This window comes from Bubalus bubalis, chromosome 2 (genome assembly GCF_019923935.1).
Source record: "Bubalus bubalis isolate 160015118507 breed Murrah chromosome 2, NDDB_SH_1, whole genome shotgun sequence".
Taxonomy (NCBI): domain Eukaryota; kingdom Metazoa; phylum Chordata; class Mammalia; order Artiodactyla; family Bovidae; genus Bubalus; species Bubalus bubalis.
Window position 1 is genome coordinate 116552562 of NC_059158.1, and position 26517 is coordinate 116579078.

General features: G+C 40.5%; 1 protein-coding gene across 7 annotated transcripts in view; it reads left to right on the plus strand.

The window, feature by feature from the left end:
• NCKAP5 (NCK associated protein 5) overlaps window positions 1-26517 on the plus strand; it is a 1209945-nt gene that overhangs the window by 659808 nt on the left and 523620 nt on the right. For all 7 annotated transcript variants that reach the window (XM_044936196.2, XM_025261907.3, XM_044936194.2 and 4 more), the window contains exon 5: window positions 20958-21091. In XM_044936196.2, the coding sequence (XP_044792131.2) occupies window positions 20958-21091 (134 nt within the window). The remainder of the gene's footprint in view (window positions 1-20957; window positions 21092-26517) is intronic.

Genomic DNA, 26517 nt, shown 5'->3' on the forward strand with positions numbered 1-26517 from the left:
GAATTAACAGGACAGTGGGGTATGGGCTAGGGGTAGTAAGTGGTCAAGAATACTAGTAAGATGAGTTAGTTTAACAAGGTTTGTTTGTGTGAATTTCTTGGCCTGAAATTCTCTATCTCCTGGGTAGAGGAAGGACATCTCTCATATGAGAGTTTATGACCTGTTGCTGGGAAGAAGGTGAAGGAGTTGGGGAAGGTCAGAGTGACCTTAATTCTTCTGCATCTTGTTTCCTCAAGCTGCTTCAGGTTAAGACATTCAGTCTGCCAAGGTGCCATATTTAAGGGTAAGTTGTCCCAAACCCCATCACTGTGATTGTGGCAGATTTCATGGACCTCTATATGAGCATTGAAAGGAACCTTAGCATTTTAGAGCGGGGTCAAAAAAGGTCGGTGTATTTCCCAATGTTGCATAGTGAATTCATGGGAGAACAAAAAAGACAAGAACCCAGTGGACTGGCGTTCCCTGTGGTGCTTTCACAGAAGTCCTGACGGCAAAGTTCATAGCACTGTAAGTGGACAAAAACTGTGGGGTGTGGATCAGTGTATAACTTTCTGTCCTTTTATTTTTTAGCTATATGGTGATAATAAAGTCAAAACTGCATTATTTTATATCATGAATGCCATATCACTACTTTATTCTTTCTGTAGCCCTATTTGATAAATAATAAAGATCAGTGACGATAAGCAAAAGACAACTTAATTTGCTCTCTTTGGTGGATACCATGATTTGTCGCAATCTGTTCCCACATCTTTTTATAATCCACATCAATCTTGACATTCCCAACCTTCGTTTTATCATGCTTCTGTGCACAACCCACCCTGAAAATACTCCTCCCATAAAGTGCACATTGGTGTCTTCTTGATAAGTATTAAATATATAGATGATCTTTGCCTAAGAAAATGTAATCGTGTGGAGTGATTCACTTGTGGCCACTTCTCGTTTTAGAGCTCCTGTCTAGCATTGAGAACATTTTTAAGCTCCTCCTAAGAGTAGATCTGTCTTCTTTACCCTTGAAATCCCTGCCCCCCAACACACACACCTTTCCTTTATTTGTCTTGCTTACCCTTTCCTCTATCCTCTCGATTTTTTTTCTTTTTTTAAACTGAGCTCTGTATATTTTTGTTAGAATAAAAGCTTTGTCTCTCTTGGGTGATGTTATCAGCTCTGTAGATGTGTATTGGGCCACTTCTATCCTAGCATCTCAAAATCTGATTCTGATACTTCTGTTACAGGCAACAGCACAGGCTTAAAAAAAAAAATCAATTCTAAAGTTCCTTATCTGTTTCTCTGCTTCTAGGGTAACAGAATCTTTCATAACTAATGGGGATATTGAATTCAGGGAGCCTTACAGGGAAAATATATTGCAATTTGTGTAAAAAGCAAAAATGAGGCTGCAATTAGAGGTAATAAGTATAGCTTAATTTAGACCCATTTTTACAGCGGCTTGCTAGAAATTGGTTAATGCAGAGTTTTCCCATTAAAAACAGTTTTCATGAAAACATAACAGTTTCACTTTGTTGCTGATGTGTATTTAGTTTATGGACTTCGGAAGAAAAAGAGTCACTTGTCAATTTTGGATTCTCAGTAGGTAAGAAGAGAAATAGAAGGATTATTTTTGATCTCTCAGTTCAGTTCAGTTGCTCACTCATGTCCGACTCTCTGCGACCCCATGAACCGCAGCACGCCAGGCCTCCCTGTCCATTACCAACTCCCAGAGTCTACGCAAACCCATGTCCATTGTGTCGGTGATGGCATCCAGCCATCTCATCCTCTGTCGTCACCTTCTCCTCCTGCCCTCAATCTTTCCCAGCATCAGGGTCTTTTCAAATGAGTCAGCTCTCCGCATGAGGTAGCCAAAGTATTGGAGTTTCAGCTTCAACATCAGTCCCTACAATGAACACCCAGGACTGATCTTTAGAATGGACTGGTTGGATCTCCTTGTAGTCCAAGGGACTCTCAAGAGTCTTTTCCAACACCACAATTCCAAAGCGTCAATTCTTCAGTGCTCAGCTTTCTTTATACTTCAACTCTTAATCCATACATGACTACTGGAAAAACCATAGCCTTGACTAGACGGACCTTTGTTGGTAAAGTAATGCCTCTGCTTTTTAATATGCTATCTAGGTTGGTCATAACTTTCTTTCCCAGGAGTAAGCGTCTTTTAATTTCATGGCTGCAATTACCATCCGCAGTGATTTTGGAGCCCAGAAAAATAAAGTCTGACACTGTTTCCACTGTTTCCCCATCTATTTGCCATGAAGTGATGGGACCAGATGCCATGATCTTAGTTTTCTGAATGTTGAGCTTTAAGCCAACTTTTTCACTCTCTTCTTTCACTTTCATAAAGAGACTCTTTAGTTCTTCTTTACTTTCTGCCATAAGGGTGGTGTCATCTGCATATCTGAGGTTATTGATATTTCTCCCGGCAATCTTTATTCCAGCTTGTGCTTTCTCCAGCCCAGCGATTCTCATGATGTATAAGTTAAATAAACAGGGTGACGATATACAGCCTTGACGTACTCCTTTTCCTATTTGAAACCAGTCTGTTGTTCCATGTACAGTTCTAACTGTTGCTTCCTGACCAGTATACAGGTTAGGTTTCTCAAGAGACAGGTCAGGTGGTCTGGTGTTCCCATCTCTTTCAGAATTTTCCACAGTTTATTGTGATCCACACAGTCAAAGGCTTTGGCATGGTCAATAGAGCAGAAATAGATGTTTTTCTGGAACTCTCTTGCTTTTTTGATGATCCAGCAGATGTTGGCAATTTGATCTCTGGTTCCTCTGCCTTTTCTAAAATCAGCTTGAACATCAGGAAGTTCACAGTTCACATATTGCTGAAGCCTGGCTTGGAGAATTTTGAGCATTACTTTACTAGCATGTGAGATGAGTGCAGTTGTGCAGTAGTTTGAGCATTCTTTGGCATTGCCTTTCTTTGGGATTGGAATGAAAACTGACCTTTTCCAGTCCTGTGGCCACTGCTGAGTTTTCCAAATTTGCTGGCATATTGAGTGCAGCACTTTCACAGCATCGTCTTTCAGGATTTGGAATAGCTCAACTGGAATTCCATCACCTCCACTAGCTTTGTTTGTAGTGATGCTTCCTAAGGCCTACCTGACTTCACATTCCAGGATGTCTGGCTCTAGGTGAGTGTGAGTGATCACACCTTTGTGATTTTCTGGTCGTGGAGATCTTTTTTGTACATTTCTGTATATTTTTGCCACCTCTTCTTAATGTCTTCTGCCTCTATTGGGTCCCTACCATTTCTGTCCTTTATTGAGCCCATCTTTCCATGAAATGTTCAATTGGTATCTCTACTTTTCTTGAAGAGATCTCTAGTCTTTCCCATTCTATTGTTTTCCTCTATTTCTTGGCACTGATTGCTGAGGAAGGCTTTCTTATCTCTCCTTGCTATTCTTTGGAACTCTGTACTCTGGGTAGTCTTAAAACATTTCAGTATACATCGGATGTTGATTGGTGAACACATGGTAATATCTGTGATTGTCTGGATACCAATTAATAAGCAAATCTAAGCAGTTTTGATTATTGGGTTTTATTGCCATGCTTTATGTGTATGTCATTGAATCAAATACTTTTCTAATAGTCTATTTACTTAAAATCTCATTGGCATAATATATAGCTTGTTTGCCAGAGTCCACATTTCTTGAATGAGTTCATATATTTTTTTCGTAAATACTCAAGAATATTTAATCCCAGGGGCCTTCTCTAATGGCCTTTTGTTCATTTTTCAGTATCTTTTAGATTCTTTCACCAAACAAGAGTGTTAATATTTTTCCTATAACTCTTTGGTTGTAAAATATTATTCAAAAGCAATATTATATTTTGAATACATTTCAAGAAATCTTTTGAAATGGAAACATAATGAATGCTTTTCTATATAATATCATGTGCCAATGAGCATCATATCAGTGCAGAATACCTCTAGATGACAAGAGGCCTCATGTCACTCACTAAGCAGGACTTACACGGAATGCCTAGAGCATATGTGGGAGGTGCCTCTCTGACTCCCGCGCATCTTCACCTAGCACATGACCATATGTGATGGCACTAGAACTCTCACAGCAAGTAAACTCCCCCTTTTAAAAAATTTATTTATTTTTAATTGAAGGATAATTGCTTTACATATTGGTTTGGTTTCTGTCATACATCACCATGAATTAGCCATAGTTGTGTATATGTCTCCTCTCTCTTGAACTTCCCTCCCGCCTCCTACCCCTTCCCGGCCCTCTAGATTGTTATAGAACCCTGGTGTGAGTTTCCTGAGTCATATAGCAAATTTCTGTTGGCTCTCTATTTTACGTTTGGTAATGCATATGCTTCCATGCTACTTTCTCCATTCATCTTACCCTCTCCTTCCTCCCCTCAGATGCTTGTCTATAAGTCTCTTCTCTGTGTCTATGTCTCCTTTGCTGCCCTGCAAATAGGTTCATTAGTACCATCTTTCTAGTTTCCGTATATATGCATTAATATACTGTGACTCTTCTGTAACTAAGTTTGCCAGTAGTATCACCCACGCATGTAACTAGAATCACTAAATATAATCAGACCTGGGATAGAGGTATTTCTTGGGTTTCTGTATTTGCAATCAAGTGTTAATATCTTAATATTAACTCCTAGCATTTTAGCACATCACAGATAAGGCCACCTACTTAAGAAGATACTAGGTAATAAAACTGAAAAATAATGTCTTTCAGGAAGTGCAAACACAGGGTTATATGCATTCTAGTTAACATTTGTGATAAAGTTGGTCTCTTGGTTCTTACATTAAAATACAATTTAAACAGTAGTTCCCTTCAGAATTAATATTTGATCTGCTTTAAAAAAATACATTTTTGAGCCTTTAAAGAGAAATATGTAATTGTGATATTTATTTAATATGTAATGATCATTAAAGATTAAAATGCCAATCAGTTCAGTTGCTCAGTCGTGTCCGACTCTTTGTGACCCCATGAATCACAGCACGCCAGACCTCCCTGTCCATAACCAACTCCTAGAGCCTACTCAAACTCATGTCTATCGAGTCAGTGATGCCATCCAGCCATCTCATCCTCTGTCGTCCCCTTCTCCTGCCCCCAATACCTCCCAGTATCAGAGTCTTTTCCAATGAGTCAACTCTTCGCATGAGGTGGCCAAAGTACTGGAGTTTCAGCTTCAGCATCAGTCCTTCCAATGAACACCCAGGACTGATCTCCTTTAGAATGGACTGGTTGGATCTCCTTGCAGTCCAAGGGACTGTCAAAAGTCTTCTCCAACACCACAGTTCAAAAGCATCAATTCTTCGGTGCTCAGCTTTCTTCACAGTCCAACTCTCACATCCATACATGACCACTGGAAAAACCATAGCCTTGACTAGATGGACCTTTGTTGGCAAAGTAATGCCTCTGTTTTTTAATATGCCATCTAGGTTGGTAATAACTTTCCTTCCAAGCAGTAAGCGTCTTCTAATTTCATGGCTGCAATCACCATCCTCAGTGATTTTGGAGCCCAAAAAATTAAAGTCTGACACTGTTTCCACTGTTTTCCCTCTATTTCCCATGAAGTGATGGGACCAGATGCCATGATCTTAGTTTTCTGAATGTTGAGCTTTAAGCCAATTGTTTCACTCTCCACTTTCACTTTCATCAAGAGGCTCTTTAGTCCTTCTTCACTTTCTGCCATAAGGGTGGTGTCATCTGCATATCTGAGGTTATTGATATTTCTCCCGGCAGTCTTGATTCCAGCTTTTGCTTCCAGTCCAGCGTTTCTCATGATGTACTCTGCATATAAATTAAATAAGCAGGGTGACAATATACAGCCTTGATGTACTCCTTTTCCTATTTGGAACCAGTCTTTTTTTCCATGTCCAGTTCTAACTGTTGCTTCCTGACCTGCATATAGGTTTCTCAAGAGGCAGGTCAGGTGGTCTGGTATTCCCATTTCTTTCAGAATTTTCCACAGTTTATTGTGATCCACACTCAAAGGCTTTGGCATAGTCAATGAAGCGGAAATAGATGTTTTTCTGGAACTCTCTTGCTTTTTCAATGATCCAGTGGATGTTGGCAATTTGATCTCTGGTTCTTCTGCCTTTTCTAAACCCAGCTTGAACATCTGGAAGTTCCCGGTTCACATATTGCTGAAGCCTGGCTTGGAAAATTTTGAGCATTACTTTACTAGAGTGTGAGATGAGTGCAGTTGTGCGATATGGACCTAACAGAAGCAGAAGATATTAAGAAGAGGTGGCAAGAATACACAGAAGAACTGTACAAAAAAGATCTTCATGACCAAGATAATCACGATGGCATGATTACTCACCTAGAACCAGACATCCTGGAATGTGAAGTCAAGTGGGCCTTAGAAAGCATCACTGTGAACAAAGCAAGTGGAGGTGATGCAATTCCAGTTGAGCTACTTCAAATCCTGAAAGATAATGCTGTGAAAGCGCCTCTGTCAAAATGCCAGAAAATTTGGAAAACTTAGCAGTGGCCACAGGACTGGGAAAGGTCAGTTTTCATTCCAGTCCCAAAGAAAGGCAATGCCAAAGAATGCTCAAACTACTGCAGAATTGTACTCATCTCACATGCTAGTAAAGTAATGCTCAAAATGCCTATAGAATTTATCAGAAGTAACTCTATTAGATAATGTAAGCTGTATAGTTCCTCTTAACCATATCTTATTTTTATATGGGACTTTCAAGATTTTTCAATGCTTCTCTATACATTATTTAATGATTCCTCACAGTGATATTGTGAAATTGGGTTGGGCGATTTTGCTTTCCCAAAAATGCAGAAGAAGCAAGCTTAAAACAGTTATAGTTCAAGTTAAATCCGCTGTCCAAACCTTCTGGTCTAGCAAGTGGTACAGTTTAAACCAGTAGCTGGTAGCATTCACCATTCTCTATTTAAATATCTTCCCATTCTGTTTTTCAGCCTCTTAGTTCAGTTTTTTATCCACACAGTCGTCAGGTGATCTTTGCAAAATCTTTATTAGATCCTATCACTCACTTGATTAAAATGTGGTAAATAGTTACTGCTGTACTCTAGATATAATCTCACATTTTAATATGACTTTCTTGTTCCCCTGGCTCCTTCCACCTGTGTCATATGTCACTCTGTCCCCTTGCTCACCAGGCTCCAGGCACACTGAACTTCTCTTTGTTCTTTTCACATGTAACTAAAGACTTTCTACTTGCTACTCATTCTGCCTATAGAACTGATCCCTTTTCTTTACCAAGTAACTCCCGGTCATCACAGAGGCCTCAGTTTGTATATTAATTCCTCAGAGAAGCCTTTCCCTAACACACTGGGCAAAATCAGTTCCTCTGGCTGTCATCTTTCAGCAAACCCTTAATTATCCATCAGTTTATATTGATATATTTGTCTGTGTGATAGTTCATGTAGTACCTGCCATGTCCACTAGTGACTAAGTCTACTGCAGCCAGGAATAGTGTCTTTTGGATTCTTGGCTTGTCTCATCTAGTGTCTGGTACATAGTACCTGTGCGGTAAACATTTGTGGTGTAAGTGAATTAATATGTCCATGAGCGTGTATGTATAGCTCTTTTTCTAAGAGGAGTTGTATTAAATTAGGAAATAATGACAGTACCTATAGATTTTTCTCCATTTCCTGGTAACATATAGTTAGGAGGCTTTTTTGATACTCAAAACAATGTAAGCAACTCCGGAAAATTAGCAAAATAAGAGTTAAAAAAAATAAAATGAGTTATCCAGGGGAATGGTGGCATCTCCCTTGCTAGAGGTTTAGTTAGAGGATAATGATTGAGGAAATTTAAGACTATGTGAAGGCTATGAGATAAAGATGTGATCAAAAGACTTGGAATTAAGAGAGTTTTCTTGGGACTTCCTTGGAAGTCCAATGTTTTAGACTTTGCCTCCCAGTGCAGGGGATGGTGGGTTTGATCCCCGGTCCCAGAGCTAAGATCGCATGGCCTTGTGGCCAAAAAACCATAGCATAAAACAGAAGCAATATTGTAACAAAATCAATAAAGATTTTTAAGAAAATGGTCCACATCAAAACCAAAACTTAAAAAAAGTATGTAAAACACATTTTTTTGGTTTTTATGCTTGATTCTATGTTAAAGGTCCAACTATTTTCTTGTGCCCAAAGAAGGAAAGGAGAAGGAAATGGCAACCAGCTCTGGTATTCTTGCCTAGAGAATTCCATGGACAGAGTAACCTCGTGGGCTACATACAGTCCATGGGTTGCAAAAGCTGGACACGGCTGAGAGACTAATACTTAAAGAGGAAAGAGCTTTGGAATCCTCCTCTTGATTCAGAGTTCTTTTTCTCCACCATGATATATAGCTCTGCTGTAATATGACATATCTGTTTCTAAAAATCATTGCACAGGGCTTGTAGGAAAAATGGAACCAGGGACACAATAATGAAAAACTGTAAGTGATACTTTAAAAAAATAGACATCGAATAAAAATGGCAGCTAAGTTTTACAGTGTTAAATGGTTAAGATATACAGAAATAACACAATAAATATGGCACTTGACCTTGAAAGGACATGCAGTTTGCTTGTGGGAGTGATCATGGGAAGGGCTGCAGCTTGTGAGTTATTGTGAAGCAGTCGAAAGAAGGCTGTGTGAGATCAGAGGGCAAGTGTTACCATCAGACGTGGATGGGGTGACTCATGACACACATGGCGGGCTGCGTATGGACTGAATATTTCTAACTAGGTTCATTCAGGTGCAGTTTTCTGTGTTCACTTATGTTTCTCATGAATGAAATTGGGTCTAAGAGAGTAGCGTCATCCTCAGACTGTCTGTCCATTGTGCTGGGATAAACTTGTCTTTTTAAACTAAGTGTTAAAAGGTGATCTAAGATGGCAATGTAGGAAGATGCTGGACTCACCTCCTCCCACAGACACTCCAAAACTAGGCTACATATGGAACAATTCCCTCTGAAAAAGACTCCCAGACTAGCTTAACTTTTTCATCATATCAAGGGAGAAAAAGGCCCCATCGAGGCGGGTAGAAGCAGATACCTGACCCTGCCTTAAACCCCACACCCTGGCGCGGTAACCCACAACTGGGAGGGAACTCATAAATCCTGAACTTCTCCCTCAGGAATGGGAAGTCTGTACCCCACATCGGGCACCACAACTCAGGACTTGTGCCTGAGAGACAAGCCCCCAAATCATCAGGCTTTGAAAGCCAGTGAGGCTCATGATCATGAGACCCAAAGAGCTATAATGAACTGGAAAACTGCGCTTAAAGGACTCATTCACCCCAGGGCACAGCACAGAGGTGGCATTGTTTGCTGATCTTTAAATGTTTAAGTGCCTGCCAGAGGGGAAGGGGCCTATTCGAATTCTGACCAGGAATGGAGGCACTGGCCAGTGGCATCCTTGTACTCTTCCTCTGCCTCACTAAAGCCTGCAGGCACCGTCTCTTCTTTTCTTCTTGGAAGGTGGCATCTATGTGGTCTCTCCCTGACAGCTCCTCAGTGCTAATGTCTCAAGGTGGGAGCTGTCACACACAGCTGGTGTCCTGGATTTTTATGTCTGGTATACAGTTTTCTGGCAGCAACCCAGGGGACCACCCTTGGGCACCTGGCTCTAACGGCTTGCTTTCTTGGGTTCATGGGAGTGTAACAATCAGAGAGACAGTTCTTAGCAGGCTGCCACCCCCAGCGCACAGATAGCAGATTGTAACACCCCTGGTCTTTCTGAGGAAGCCCATTTCCTTGCCCAGAAGCTCCTGGCCTGGCACACTCCTAGCGACCCAGGGAAAGGCTCTCAGGATGAAGGCTGGTGGACACAGTCTTCATCCTATCACTCTCCCTCACTCTAGCTTTCTGGTATCTCCCAGAAAAGAGCTTGTACTCTTGTCTGGTACCCTGATTTCTGAAGCAGCCTCAAAGGGACACCCCTATATCACCTGGCTCTAGAAGTCAGCAGGGCTTACTCTTGTGGGTCTCAGAGAATGATAACCACTGGAGAAAGCATTTTTAAATAGCTACCACCTGAGGGCACAGCAAGAGGCAACAGACCCAGGAACTCAATCTTTCTGTGAAAGACTTATCAGCATAGCTGCAGTGTGAGGGGCATTCTTCTAATTAAACACACATCAGAGAACTGAATTCAGATCTTTCAAAGACCTTAGAGGGCAGATGCTCTCTTCACACTCTGTATTGTGCCCCAGAATGCCAGTGTCTCTTGGAAGATAGCTCTAACCTGTGTCTGGTGCCCCGGTTTTTGTGGGCATAGGGGAAGCTCCTTGACTGCCTGGCTCTGGTAGCCAGAGGGGCTTGCATTGTGAAGTCCCACAGATCTGTAACAATCAGAGGCAATTCTCAGGACACTGCACAAACACTAGAGTGAAACACACATTTATTTAGTCTTTCTGTGAAAGAGGCCTATTTACTTATCCTGGAGCCTCAGCCTGAGGGACAGCTTCAGGTTTACCACTCGCCTAGGGGCGGTAGTCTTGGGAACAGACACTGCTGCTGCTGCTGCTGCTGCTAAGTCGCTTCAGTCGTGTCTGACTCTGTGTGACCCCATAGACGGCAGCCCACCAGGCTCCCCCATCCCTGGGATTCTCCAGGCAAGACACTAGAGTGGGTTGCCATTTCCTTCTCCAATGCACGAAAATGAAAAGTGAAAGTGAAGTCGCTCAGTCGTGTCCGACTTAGCGACCCCATGGACTGCAGCCTACCAGGTTCCTCCGTCCATGGGATTTTCCAGGCAAGAGTACTGGAGTGGGTTGCCATTGCCTTCTCCAGGGAACAGACACTAGTGACTTCCAAATACATTCATCTAGAGCCCTGAATATTGCAACTGTTGCCAAGAGGACATATCTAGAGTGCCTGGTCTGTAGCCAGCAGGGTTTACAATTGCATTTCCAAAGGAACTTGGACATTTGCATATGTCAAAAGCTACTGCCTGATGGGTCTGGCTTCCAAGCACCCTGAAACTAGATGCTGACTGAGATCTTTCCCTTTATAACATTGACAGTTCTTGGCACACCACCACCACCTGCGAGCCATTAAAAAATAATAAGGCAGACTACCTGGCCAGTTATAGAGTTTCATGAGAAAGCCAAGATCTAGGGAAAGAAGGGCACTCCTTCAAGGTGGGGAGAGGCAAGTGTTTCACTTAATACACAGAAACGAGCATAAAGAGTCAAGCAAAATAAGGAAGCAGAAAAATATTTTCCAAATGAAAGAATAAGGTAAGACCTCAGAAAAACCTAAATGAAGTGGAGATGAGTAATTTACCCAATAAAGGATTCAAAGTAGTGGTCATAAAGGTGCTAACCAAAGTTGGTAAAAGACTAGATGAACAGAGTAAGAACATTGATGGAGATAGAAAAAAATAAGAAATTACCAAACAGAAATCAGAGAGCCGAGGATCAAAATAACAAATGAAAAATACACTAGATCAGTTCATCAGCAGACTAGATGAAGCAGAAGAAGGGATCAGTGATCTTGAATACAGGGCAAAGGAATTCATCTAAGCAGATCAGAAGAAAAAAAGAATTTGAAAAAAGGAAGATAGCTTAAGGGACTTACTAGACAACATCAAGCAGACTAACATGTCTACTTCAAGAAAAAAGAAATATCTCAAATAAACAACCTAACTTTATATCTTAAGGAACTGAAAAAAGATAAACCAACTAAGCTTAAAGTTCATAGCTGGAAAGATGTAACAAAGATCAGAGTGGAGATAAATGATATCTAAAAGTTTCTAAACTAAAAAATGTTGACTAAAAAGACAACGGAAAAAATCAATGAAACTAAGAGCTGATTCTTTGAAAATAATTATTGACAAACCTTTAGCTAGACTTACCAAGTAAAAAAGAGAGGACTAAATTAAGTAAAAATCAAAAATGAAAGAGGAGACATTACAATTCGTACCACAGAGATACAAAATATATTGACAGATGACTGTGAAGAATTATATGTCAACAAATTGGACAATCTAGAGAAAATTGATAAATTCTAGAGACATATGACCTTCCAAGATTGAATCACGAAGAAACAGAAAAGCTAAATAGAGTGCTTACCAGGAAGAAACTGGATGAATAATCAACAACTTCCCAAAGAACAAAAATTCAAAACTGAATCCTACCAAACATTCAAGGAAGAATGAATACCAATCCTTCACAAACTTAAAAAAAAAATAGAATAGGAGGTAACATTTCCAAATTCATTTTAAAAGACCAGTATTACCATGATACTAAAACCAGGCAAAAAAAGAAAAGAAAATTACAGGGCTTTAATGAACATAGATGCAAAAATTTACTTATAAAATTTTAATTATAGCTTTAATGAACATAGATGCAAAAATCCTCAACAAAATCTTAGTAAACTGAATACAACAATGCTCTAAAAGGGTCATACACCATGATCAAGCGAGATTTATTCCAGAGGTGCAAATTTAGTTCAACATCTACAAATCAGTCAACATGATACACCATGTTATCAAGCTGAAGAATAAAAATCATATGATCATTTCAATATCCATAGAAAAAGCATTTAACAAAATTCAACATGTATTTATAATAAATACTTTTAACGGTGTAGATGGAGTGTGCCTCAGCATAATAAAAGGCCATAAGTGACAAGCCTGTGATAATAACTAATATTAATACTCAAAAGTGAAAAGCTGAAAGTTTCTCCTCTAATATCAGAGCAGCACAAAGATGTCCACTCTTGCCACTTTTATTTGGCATATTATTGAAAGTTTCAGCCAGAACAGTTAATAAAGAAGGAGAAATAAAAGACATCCAAATTGGAAAGGAAGAACCTTGTCACTATTTGAAGAAGACATAATTTTATATATCAAAAATTCCAAAAACTTCCAAAAAAAAAAAAAACCAAACTATTACAAGTAATAAATTCAGTAAAGTTTGAGGATACAAATCAGTATACAGAATTCCAGTGCATTCTTCTACACTAACAATAGACTATCAGAAATAGAAATTAAGGAAATATCCCATTTACAATTACATAAAAAATAGTAAAATACCTAGGGAATAATTTAACCAAGGAGTTGAAAGGCATATATGTTGAAAACTATAAGACACTAATGAATGTAACTGAAGACACAAGTAATGGCAAATATACTAATTCTCATGGATTGGAAGAATTAATATTAAAATGTCTATAATACCAAAAGCAGTCTACAGATTCAATGTAATCCCTATTAAAATTCCAGTGACATTTTTCACAGAAATATAACAAGCAATCCTAAAATTTGTATGAAACTGCAAAGGCCCTGAATAGCTAAAGCAATTTTGAGAAAGGAGATTAAAGCTGGAGGCATCATGCTAAAATTATATTGCAAAGCTATAGTAATTAAAACAGTATGGTATTGGCATAAACACAGACACATAGATTAATGGAGTTGAATAGAGAGCCCAGAAATAACAGCCACACATGCTGTTGCTGCTAAGTCACTTCAGTTGTGTCCGACTCTGTGCGACCCCATAGACGGCAGCCCACCAGGCTCCGCCATCCCTGGGATTCTCCAGGCAAGAACACTGGAGTGGGTTTTCATTTCCTTCTCCAAAGCATGAAAGTGAAAAGTGAAAGTGAAGTCGCTCAGTCGTGTCCGACTTATTGCGACCCCATGGACTGCAGCCTACCAGGCTCCTCCGTCCATGGGATTTTCCAGGCAAGAGTACTGGAGTGGGTTGCCATTGCCTTCTCCGATAGCCACACATACATGGTCAATAAAAAGCAGAGACATTACTTTGCTGATAAAGGTCATAGAGTCAAAGTTATGGTTTTCCTGTAGTCATATATGGATGTGAGAGTTGGACCATAAAGAAAGCTGAGCACCAAAGAATTGATGCTTTTGAGCTGTGGTGTTGGAGAAGACTTTTTAGAGTCCCTCTGACAGCAAGGAGATCCAATCAGTCAATCCTAAAGGAAATCAATCCTGAATATTCATTGGAAGGACTGATGCTGAAGCTGAAACTCCAATAATATGACCACCTGATGTGAAGAGCCAGCTCATTAGAAAACACCCTGATTTTGGGAAAGATTGAAGGCAGGAGGAGAAGGGGACAATAGAGGGATGCGACAGTTGGATGGCATCACCGACTTGATGGACATGAGTTTGAGAAAGCTCTGGGAGATGGTGAAGGAGAAGGAAGCCTGGTGTGCTGCAGTCCATGGGGTCGCAAAGAGTTGGACGCAGCTGAGCAACTGAACAACAACAGCATGGTCAATAAATTTATGACAAGCTAAGACCAAAATGGGGAGAGAATCTCTTTAATAAATGGTTTTGGGGGAAACGAATATTCCCCCAAAGGAAAAGAATGAAATTAGACTACTGTTTTATAACACACACAAAAATTAACTCAAAAAGTGTTAAAGGCTTAATGGAATGTAAATCCTGAAACCATAGAATCCCTCAAAGTGGAAAGCTCCTTGACATTGGTCTTGGTGATGATCTTTTGAATCTGTTACCAAAAGCAGAAACACACAAGTGGGACTACATCAAACTAAAGAGCTTCTGCACAGTAAAAGAAGCCATCAATAAAATTAAAAAGCAATCAAATAGGAGAAACTATTTGCAAATCATCTATCTGGAAAAGGGTTGATATCCAAAATACATAAAACTGAGTCTGGAAGGAACCCTAGGCTTTGAATTTTTGTTATTGTTGTATGTGCACTCATTCGCTACAGTCCTGTCTGACTCTTTGAGACCCTATGGACTTTACCCTGTCAGTTTCCTCTGTCAATGGGATTCTCCAGAAAAATGTTCTGGAGTGGGTTGCCATGCCCTCCTCCAGAGGATCTTCCAGGCACAGAGATCAAACCAATGTCTCCTGCGTCTCCTGCACTGCTGATGGATTCTTTACCACTAAGCCACCTGGGAAGCCCCTTTGTTGTTTTTGTTTGGTCATTAAATCATGTCTGACTCTTACCACATGGTAGCCCGCCAGGCTCCTCTGTCCTTGAGATTTCCCAGAAAAGAGTACTGGAATGGGTAGCCATTTTCTCAAAGGGATCTTCCCAGTCCATTCAGTTCAGTTCAGTTGCTCAGTCTTTTATGACTCTTTGCAACCCCATGGGCTGCAGCAGGCCAGGCCTCCCTATCCATCACCAATCCCCAGAGTTTACTCAAACTCATGTCCATTGAGTTGGTGATGCCATCCAACCATCTCATCCTCTGCCGTATCCTTCTCCTCCCACCTTCAGTCTTTCCCAGCATCAGGTCTTTATAGATGAGTCAGTTCATCAAATCAGGTGGCCAAAGTATTGGAGTTTCAGCTTTAACATCAGTCCTTTCAATGAATATTCAGGACTGATTTCCTTTAGGATGGACTGGTTGGATCTTCTTGCAGTCCAAGAGACTCTCAAGAGTCTTCTCCAACTCCACAGTTCAAAAGCATCAATTCTTTGGTGCTCAGCTTTCCTAAAAGTCCAACTCTCACATCCATACATGAGTACTGGAAAAACCATAGCTTTGACTAGATGGACCTTTGCTGGCAAAGGAATGTCTCTGCTTTTTAATATGCTGTCTAGGTGGGTTGTAGCTTTTCTTCCAAGGATCAAGTGTGTTTTAATTTCATGGCTGCAGTCACCATCTGCAGTGATTTTGGAGCCCCCCCAAAATAAGGTCTGTCACTGTTTCCATTGATTCCCCATCTATTTGCCATGAAGTGATGGGACCAGATGCCATGATCTTTGTTTTCTGAATGTTGAATATTAAGCCAACTTTTTCACTCTCCTTTTTCACTTTCATCACGAGGCTCTTTAGTTCTTCACTTTCTGACATAAGTGTGGTGTCATCCGCGTATCTAAGGTTACTGATATTTCTCCTGGCCATCTTGATTCCAGCTTGTGCTTCATCTAGCCCAGAGTTTCTCATGATGTACTCTGCATATGTTAAATAAGCAGGGTGACAGTAAACAGCCTTGATGTACTCTTTTCCCAATTTGGAACCAGTCTGTTGTTCCATGTCCATTTCTAACTGTTGCTTCATGACCTGCATACAGTTTTATCAGGAGGCAAGTCATGTGGTCTGGTAGTCCCATCTCTTTAAGAATTTTCCAGTTTGTTGTGGTCACTCAGTCAAATGACTTGGCATCATCAATAAAACAGAAGTAGATGTTTTTCTGGAACTCTCTTGCTTTTTTGATGATCCAGCAGATGTTGGCAATTTGACCTCTGGTTCTTCTGCCTCTTCTAAATCCAGCTTGAACATCTGGAATTTCATGATTCACATACTGTTGAAGCCTGGCTTGGAGAATTTTGAGCATTACTTTTCTAGCATGTGAGATGAGTGCAATTGTGCAGTAGTTTCAGCATTCTTTTTCATTGCCCTTCTATGGGATTGGAATGAAAACTGACCTTTTGCAGTCCTGTGGCCACTGCTGAGTTTTCCAAATTTCCTGGCATATTGAATGCAGCAGTTTAACAGCATCATCTTTGAGGATTTGAAATAGCTCAATGGGAATTCCATCACCTCCACTTGCTTTGTTCGTAGTGATGCTTCCTGAGGCCCACTTGACTTTGCATTCCAGATTGTCTGGCTCTAGGTGAGTGATCATACCATTGTGATTATCTAGGTTGTGAAGATCTTTTTTGTATAGTTCTTCTGTGTACTCTTGCCACCTCTTCTTAATATCTTCTGCTTCTGTTAGGTCCATACCATTTCTGTCCTTTATTGTGCCCATCTTTGCATAAAATGTTCCCTTGGTATCTCTAATTTTCTTGTAGAGATCTCTAGTCTTTCCCATTCTATCGTTTTCCTCTATTTCTTTGCACTGATACTGAAGGCTTTCTTATCTCTCCTCGCTACTCCTTGGAACTCTGCATTCAAGTGTGTATATCTTTTCTTTCCTCATTTGCTTTTTGTTTCTCTTCTTTGCACAGCTATTTATAAAGCCTCCTCAGACAACCACTTTGCCTTTTTGCATTTCTTTTTCTTGGGGATAGTCTTGATCCCTGTCTCCTGTAAAGGGTCACAAACCTCCGTCCATAGTTCATCAGGCACTCTGTCTATCAGATCTAATACCTTGAATCTATTTCTCAGTTCCACTGCATAATGATAAGGGATTTGATTTGGGTCATACATGAGTGGTCTAGTGGTTTTCTCTCTTTTCTTCAATTTAAGTCTGAATTTGGCAATAAGAATTCATGATCTGAAACCACAGTCAGCTCCTGGTGTTGTTTTTGCTGACTGTATAGAGCTTCTCCATCTTTAGTTGCAAAAAATACAATCAATGTGAATTCAGTATTGAGCATATGGTGATGTCCATGTGTAGAGTCTTCTCTTTTGTTGTTGGAAGAGGGTGTTTGTTATGACCAGTGCATTCTCTTGGCATAACTCTATTAGCCTTTGCCCTGCTTCATTCTGTACACCAAGGCCAAATTTGCCTGTTACTCCAGGTATTTCTTGAATTCTTACTTTTACATTCCAGTCCTCTATAATGAAAAGGACATCTTTTTTGGGTGTTAGTTCTCAAAGGTCTTATTGGTCTTCATAGAACCATTCAAGTTCAACTTCTTCAGCATTATTGGTTGGTGCATAGACTTGGATTACTGTGATATTGAATGGTTTGCCTTGGAAAAGAACAGAGATCATTCTGTCATTTTTGAGATTGCATCCAAGTACTGCATTTCGGACTCTTTTGTTCACTGTGATGGCTACTCCATTTCTTCTAAGGGATTCTTGCCCACAGTAATAGATATAATGGTCATTTGAGTTAAATTCTCCCATTCCAGTCCATTTTAGTTCACTGATTCCTAGAATGTCGACATTCACTATTGCCATCTCCTGTTTGACCACTTCCAATTTACCTTGATTCATGAACCTAACATTCCAGGTTCCTATTGCAATATTGCTCTTTACAGCATCGGACTTTACTTTCATCATCAGTCACATCCACAACTGGATGTTGTTTTTGCTTTGACTCCATCTTTTCATTCCTTCGGAGTTATTTCTCCACTGATCTCCAGTAGCACATTGGGCACCTACCGACCTGGGGAGTTCAGCTTTCATTGTCATATCTTCTTGCCTTTTCATACTGTTCATGGGATTCTCAAGGCAATACTGAAGTGGTTTGCCATTCTCTTCTCCAGTGGATCACATTTTGTCAGAACTCTCCACCATGATTCATTCATCTTGGGTGATCCTACAGGGCATGGCTCATAGTTTCACTGAGTTAGACAAGACTGTGGTCCATGTGATCAGATTGGTTAGTTTTCTCTGATTATGGTTTTCAGTCTCTCTGCCCTCTGATTGGGAAGGATAAGAGGCTTATAGCAGCTTCCTGATGGGAGAGTCTGACTGAGGGGGAAACTGGGTCTTGTTCTGATGTGTGGGGCCATACTCAGTAAAACTTTAATCCAATTTTGTGCTGATGGGTAGGGCTGTGTTCCCTCCCTGTTATTTACCTGGGGCCACCTAGACAGCTTATGAAAAAGCAGAGACATTTCTTTGCCAACAAAGATCCATCTAGTCAAAGCTATGGTTTTTCCAGTAGTCATGTATGGATGTGAGAGTTGGATTTTTAGGAAAGCTGAGCGCCAAAGAATTGATGCTTTTGAACTGTGGAGTTGGAGAAGACTCGTGAGAGTCCCTTGGACAGCAAGGAGATCCAACCAGTCAATCCTAAAGAAAATCAGTCCTGAATATTCATTGGAAGGACTGATGCTGAAACTGAAACTCCAGTAGTTTGGCTATCTGATTGGAAGAACTGACTCATTTGAAAAGACCCTGATGCTGGGAAAGATTGAAGGTGGGAGGAGAAGGATACAGCAGAGGATGACATGGTTGGATGGCATCACTGACTCAATGGACATGAGTTTAAGTAAACTCTGGGAGTTGGTGATGGACAGGGACGCCTGGCTTGCTGCAGTCCATGGGGTCACAAAGAGTTGGGGACAAATGAGTGACTAAACTGAACTGAAACTGTGGTGGAGGTAATGAAGATAATGGCGACCTCCTTCAAAAGGCTCACGCATGCACTGCTACACTAGCGCCCCCAGCCTTGCAGCAGGCCACCGCGGACCCATGCCTCCACTGGAGACTCCTGGACACTCACGGACGAGTCTGGGTCAGTGTCTTGTGGGGTCACTTCTTCTTTCTCCTGGGTCCTGGTGCTCACGAGGTTCTGTTTGTGACCTCCATGCATCTGTTTCCCCAGTCCTGTGTAAGTTCTGGAGGGTCTGTGGTGGGGTTAATGGCAACGTCCTCCAAGAAGACTTATGGTGCACTCTGGTCTACTACACCCAGAGCCTTTGCCCCTGCGGCAGTCTACTGCTGACCCGTACCTCCACAAGAGACACTTAAACATGGTTCTGTCTTAGTCTCTGTGGGGTCTCTGGGTCCTGGTGCACACATGGTTTGTTTGACCCCTATGAGCCTCTCTGGCGTGTATGTGGTTTGATTCTAAATGCGATTTACTCCCTCTTACCATCTTACTGGGAGAAGGCAATGGCACCCCACTCCAATACTCTTGCCTGGAAAATCCCATGGATGGAGGAGCCTGTTAGGCTGCAGTCCATGGGGTCACTAAGAATCGGACACGACTAAGCGACTTCACTTTCTCTTTTCACTTTCATGCATTGGAGAAGGAAATGGCAACCCACTCCAGTGTTCTTGCCTGGAGAATCCCATGGATGGAGAAGCCTGGTAGGCTGCAGTCCATGGGGTCGCACAAAGTCGGACACGGCTGAAGCGACTTAGCAGCAGCAACCATCTTACTGGGGCTTCTCCTTTGCCACTGGGCGTGGGGGTATCTCCTCAAAGTCTCTCCAGCGCCACGCAGCTGATGCTCCGGACCCAATAGAGCAGGCTTTTTACACAGGAGAGAGAATATAGTCAAAGTTGCCGATGCACAGAGTGTGAAGTATTTTTAGAAGACCTTGATTTTTTTTTCTAGAAATGGTCTGTTTCATTCATGGCCCTCAGAAGAATTTTTTATTCCATGAATGATACAGTGGATCAGGTTTCATCTAGGTAATTCAATGTACAGAGTCATAGTGTTTGATTTATTTAGAGATTCAAGTCTCTGCTTTCATTCTTTCCCTTGAAGAATGTTGGTCCCTGATAATCAGGCATTGTCTTTGATTATCATTGTTGATTATATATGCTATACACAAAGTACTTAATTTAGTAATATCCATAACCATAATAGCATGACATGCTTTAAAAAAAGAAAAGGCAGCAACAACAGCAAAACAAAAACAAAAAAAGTTGTTAGTTTTAGCTGAGTCCATAATGTCAGGATCTGAGCATGTGTGCTTTTTACCTGTTCCTGAAGTGGGATTTTGCTGAACCATTTATCCTGGGTCATCCAGTCCCTCTTTTTAACACCTGATGTCCATTTATGAGGAGCTCATTTTCTGGGATTACAAATAAACCACTTTATTTGTAATTTATAAATTAATAATTTATACATTGTAATCACTGGTTTGTGATTTAACCAGTTTCTATCTGTGAAAATCTATTTAGGCAAATATAAAATAGTTCTTTAACCTTATCCTCATCAGCTCCATGGTATAATTAAGTTGGAATGTCTGTATATAATACAGAAATGTTCCCTTTAAAGTATTACAAGAGATTGAAGAGATGAAATCATTCTCAACAGCCAACAAAAAACTTACTCGTTACTACTCAAAATGGTATGCATTTGCTAGTATGGCATTATTCAGTCATCGGTCTTCATCTCTGCCTAGGAAGCCACCTGATTTGGTGGAAATCATTCAGGCATTGGAGTCAAATCAACCAGGATTGAATACTTGTTACCTTATTTGTTTTTATGACAAACTACTTTGATGTCTTGGATCCTTGGTTTCCTAGATAACAAGAGATTAATACTAGAACCTACTTCATGAGGTTGCAATGAGGACGAAATTAATTAATATATAAAGTCCAAGGTAGGATTTAGTAACCAAAAGTGACTACTAATTATTTTTTAGTAATATTTAAGAAACACCTTAAAAGCCATCCCCTGTGTGCCTTTTACAGCATGAGAAGCTGATACATGAATTGGAAGAGGAGAGACACTTGCGTCTTCAGAGTGAGAAGCGCTTGCAGGAGGTGACACTGGAGTCTGAGCGCAACAGAATTCAGATGCGCGGGCTGCAGCAGCAGTTCTCCAGGTACTGTTCTGTCCGGAGCATCTTGCTTCCTGAGGTGCATTGCTCCCTGTACCAGTTACACCTTTGCTTGAATTTCCACTGTGCAAGCTCGTGTTATATTTGAGAAGCTAATGACCAACAGTTTAGCTTCTAGCCAAGCCATCCTATTGCATTTGGACCAGTCTTCTGGAACTTTCTATCTGTACCTCAGACTTGAATTTGTTGAATTTAGTTATCTTTTCTTCCCTAATGGCTCTTCAAAGTATCTTTCCAAAGTAAGATGAGTGGGCTGTGTGGCCTGCAGGTGTGATCTGGGAAAGCCCAGCCAGGAGGATGCAGTTTCACTGGGCTTATTGTCCGATTTTCAGGTAGAGAGAGTGTGAATCTTCCAGTAAACTCTTACTCTTTATTTAGAGAAATTTTTAGAATCTGTTAAAATTATAATCAGCGTTTTCCTTTAAAAAACATAACGAATTCAAAATAATTTGGAAAAAGTAACTCTTTGGTTAATGTCAGCACAGTAAAAATCTTTCAACTTTCAAATATGGTTAATATGAGGCCAGGTAAAGTTTCAACCTATTATTTAAAATCTCTTCGGTTTCGCATAAGAAACACAAACTTGTGTGATTACAGTCCTAGAATCAGATCTAGGCACCCTATGAGGGACTTTGTTTTCATTTTTGTGTTTTACTTCACTTTGCAAAAACCAGGAAAATAATTTTTAACTCTTTTCTCCCTCATAAGGCTGTCTCAGATTCAAATTTTAAAAGTTGCCCTAAGATTTTCTTCAGCAAGCTCTGTCTTGCTTGGATTTACCATTGGGATTTGGATAAAATTGGTGATGGATAATTTTGCTTCCTCATCATGAGGCTTTTCTATTGGTAACAGTTTTATCTGTGTTGCAGGAAGAATTGAGCCTTTGGATGATTTATCTCATGGTGGCTCGTACCATGAATGTGTGCGATTTTGGTTTAGAGGCATCTTGGAGGAATAGGGTAGAAAGGATGGATGACTCCTATGTGTTCAGAGTCATAATTTAACACCCTGTTCAACTCTTGGAGCCCATGATAATACAGGTGCTGTAGAAATGCACCAATCAATACTTTAACAAATGCATGTCCCACCCCTCACAGGCTATTACTTATACAGCCTTGTGCTCAATTTTTCATTGTGTTTGATGGCAACTCTCACTTTATGTCTCCCACCTTGAAATAATAGCTCCTCCCCCACCCCCTGAAGCAACTTTGAAACAAGTACCGCTTTGTAATACTTGCCATTTTAATGATATAAGAAAGGAGGGTGCAGATCCTGCTACCCTTGTACCATCTAATTGAGATGTCTCTGTATTCAAGCTATTGATTTACAGAACGAGAGGCATCAGCACAGTAAATTATTTTCCTATGATGCCAGGCCATCTGCTGTAAATCAGATGACAATCCCATTCAGATCTGAGTTGTAGAAGAGTGGATGCTACATCCTAGGCTGAAAAAGAAGATAATTATTTGTAAAACAAATAGTGGTTTGTTTTACATACTGCTTTTGTGAAGATTTTTTTTTCCCTCAACATAATCAGTTTTCTTGGTAAGCTTCTTTGACACTGAAAGTTCAAGGCCAGTTACAGCCAGACAACTAATGTAAATCAGCAAAAGATGGGGGAGAAAGCATATGTAACAGAAAAGATAATTACAGAATAATTCAAGTAGATGCACTAAACCGCTGCTGATGGCCTTTCACATTTTAAACTTTGGTTTGTAAGATGTCTCTAGTTAGGCTTATTTAAACAGTCCTGTTACTGTACTCTAAGTCTTTATAAATTCCTCACTACTACAAAACATGTCTACAGCACATCACCCGAGACGTTTGTTGCTGTTGTTCAGTCGCTAAGCCGTGTCCGACTCTTTGTGACCCCATGAACTGCATGTACCAACCTGGGGCATGGTCAGTATCTAAATGCTCACGTAAATAAGTTCTATAATTCAAATAATTGTATTGAATTTAAAACTTTTATAGTCTACAAGTCTTTTTATTTTTAGTACATGATATCTGAGGTGTACTGTAGACATACTTTGGGTATTGTTCGTGGGGTGAGTTTATTTTTAAAAATAATGTAATAGTCTATCTTTTCAAAGGACATGATGTGACTTACAATAAAAGGCAGTTTTACAATAAGACTATTAAAATAAAAACAGAAAATGAGGACCACAAAAGGGAAGCATGCTTTCTGAGAGTGGGCACTTAATTTAGCTCTAAGATTCATGGCAGACATGATTAAAAGGAAAGCGCAGGAGGACATGTAATTGTTACCTCAGAGACAAAGGCTACTACTCTTTAGAAACATTATCTTTGGCAGTAAACTCGTAGTAGAATGCATTTCATAGACCCCTCCAGGGATGGCATTGAAGGATATGATAGACAATGGTCCAAGATAGTGCAAATTATGATTAATATGTAAAAGTATTACTGTGTCTGCTATGTCACTTATGTCTATGAAGTTCAGCAGCTTCACACTACATGAATTAGGAATGTTTGGTCCATGTCTGTGTGAAAACAAGTAAAATAGGCAGAACTTCACTGCTCAGTGTTCTCAAGCCTTATATCTCAATTTCATGGGGACAAGTAAGTATACGTGTGTTGTATCTTTCTAATACTCTTTTATGAACCTAGAGCACAGAGGTATGAGATATTGAGGCCTGGGCTGAGTTGAATGAGGTATTTTCATGGTGTTTTTGATCATACTGTATCCATGGGAGAATCTAAACGGTAGTCAAGGAGATTCTGAGGCTCAGGTTCAGGAATGACATGAGGCATTAAAGGGAAAAAATGAATAATGAAGTTAGAAGATAGGACAATTAGGTACATGTGTGAAGTAGAGTTCAGGTGTCGGAATGAACGATTCAGAATGATTTGGAGGCTTGATTTTATACAATTTCATTTAGGTGATGGGCTTGGTGGCTAGAAGCACTGGGCAAACCTGGTTGTGATTATCTGTGGTAATGAGTAACGAGATCACTTAGGTGCTAAAAATCTATTCAAGTGTTAAATGAGTAGTTCTCTTTTATGTCACCACCAAACCTTCATCTATAAGCCCTTCCTCCCTCTTGACCTCTGATTAGGGTATAATGATTAGCAGGAGTCCAGAATTTGGGCAATTAAAAAAAAATGTGGCCAGAGGTTACATAATTATCTATAAACTCATAAATCAGAAATTGCCGTCACTGACGGTGATTCAGGCAGCCATAACAAACTTGATGTAGACCATTTACTTTCTTTAATGTAAATTCAGAGAAGAAAAGGGATGCTGTCAAATTTAGCCTTCCCCATAGATGAAGGCATAAATCAAGCCAGATGCAATAAGAAGTACTTCTCTTATAATTTAGTGATTAAATCAAAGATGCTTTCCAGATGTCAGAGTGATTGTTTAACCCATTGTCTGTGTTGTATACATGTCTGGACATATTTTATGTGGGGTTGGCTTTGTGATTCCTCCCTATAATTCTATAATTTTCTTTGCACTGTTTGAACTGTGATTGTCAAGCCATCCAAGGTTAATGGTGCAAACTGAGGCTATGGCACTTCCTTCCTTCCTGTGTAGAGAATTAGTGTTTGAACCCCAGTTTCATTACTCCTGCAACGGCTCAGTAGGTAAAGAATCCTCCTGCAATTCAGGAGACATGGGTTCAGTCGTGGGTTAGAAGGATCCCCTGGAGGAGGAAATAGCAATCCACTCTAGTATTCTTGCCTGGGAAATCCCTGGCGGGCTACAGTCCAAAGGGTTGCAAAGAGTTGGACACGACTGAGTGAGTGAGCACAACTCATTACTCCACCTTGAGTGAATGAAGTGGCATTGACCAGGTGGGGTGTATTGAAGTGGAGTAATGGCCACAGGACTGGAAAAGGTCAGTTTTCATTCCAATCCCAAAGAAGGGAAATGCCAAAGAATGCTCAAACTACTGCACAATTGCACTTATCTCACACTAGCAAAGTAATGCTCAAAATTCTCCAAGCCAGGCTTCAACAGTATGTGAATTATGAAGTTCCAGATGTTCAAGCTGGATTTAGAAAAGGCACAGGAACCAGAGATTAAATTGCCGACATCTGTTGGATCATGAAAAAAGCAAGAGAGATCCAGAAAAACATGTACTTCTGCTTTATGGACTATGCCAAAGCCTTTGAGTGTGTGGATCACAACAGACTGTGAAAAATTCTTCAAGAGATGGGAATACCATCTACCTGGCCTGCCTCCTGAGAAATCTGTATGCAAGTCAGGAAGCAACAGTTAGAACTGGACGTGGAACAACAGACTGGTTCCAAATAGGAAAAGGAGTACGTCAAGGCTTTATATTGTCACCCTGCTTATTTAACTTATATGCAGAGTACATCATGTGCAATGCCAGGCTGGATGAAGCACAAGGTGGAATCAAGATAGCCAGGAGAAATATCAATAACCTCAGATATGCAGATGACACCACCCTTATGGCAGAAAGTGAGGAAGAACTAAAGAGCCTCTTGAAGAAACTGAAAGAGGAGAGTGAAAAAGTTGGCTTAAAACTCAACCTTCATAAAACTAAGATCATGGCATCCGGTCCCATCACTTCATGGCAAATAGATGGGGAAACAATGGAAACAGTGATAGACTTTATTTTGGGGGGCTCCAGAATCACTACAGGTGGTGACTGCAGCCATGAAATTAAAAGATGCTTGCTCCTTGGAAGAAAAGTTATGACCCACCTAGACAGCATATTAAAAAACAGAGACATTCCTTTGCCAACAAAGATCCATCTAGTCAAAGCTATGGTTTTTCCAGTAGTCATGTATGGATGTGAGAGTTGGATTTTTAGGAAAGCTGAGCGCCAAAGAATTGATGCTTTTGAACTGTGGAGTTGGAGAAGACTCTTGAGAGTCCCTTGGACTGCAAGGAGATCCAACCAGTCCATCCTAAAGGAAATCAGTCCTGAATATTCATTGGAAGGACTGATGCTGAAGCTGAAACTCCAGTACTTTGGCCACCTGATTGGAAGAACTGACTGATCTATAAAGACTCTGATGCTGGAAAAGATTGAAGGCCAGAGGAGAAGGGTACAACAACAGAGGATGAGATGGTTGTATGACATCACCAACTCAATGGACATGAGTTTGAGTAAACTCTGGGAGTTGGTGATGGACAGGGAGGCCTGGCTTGCTGCAGTCCATGGGGTTGCAAAGAGTTGGACACGACTGAGTGACTGAACTGAACTAATCATTAATTTCTAAAAAACAGACTTGTGAAGATATAAGCAAGTCTGCTGCTGCTGCTGTTAAGTCACTTCAGTCGTGTCCAACTCTGTGCGACCCCATAGACGGCAGCCCACCAGGCTCCCCTGTCCCTGGGATTCTCCAGGCAAGAACACTGGAGTGGGTTGCCATTTCCTTCTCCAATGTATGAAAGTGAAAAGGGAAAGTGAAGTCGT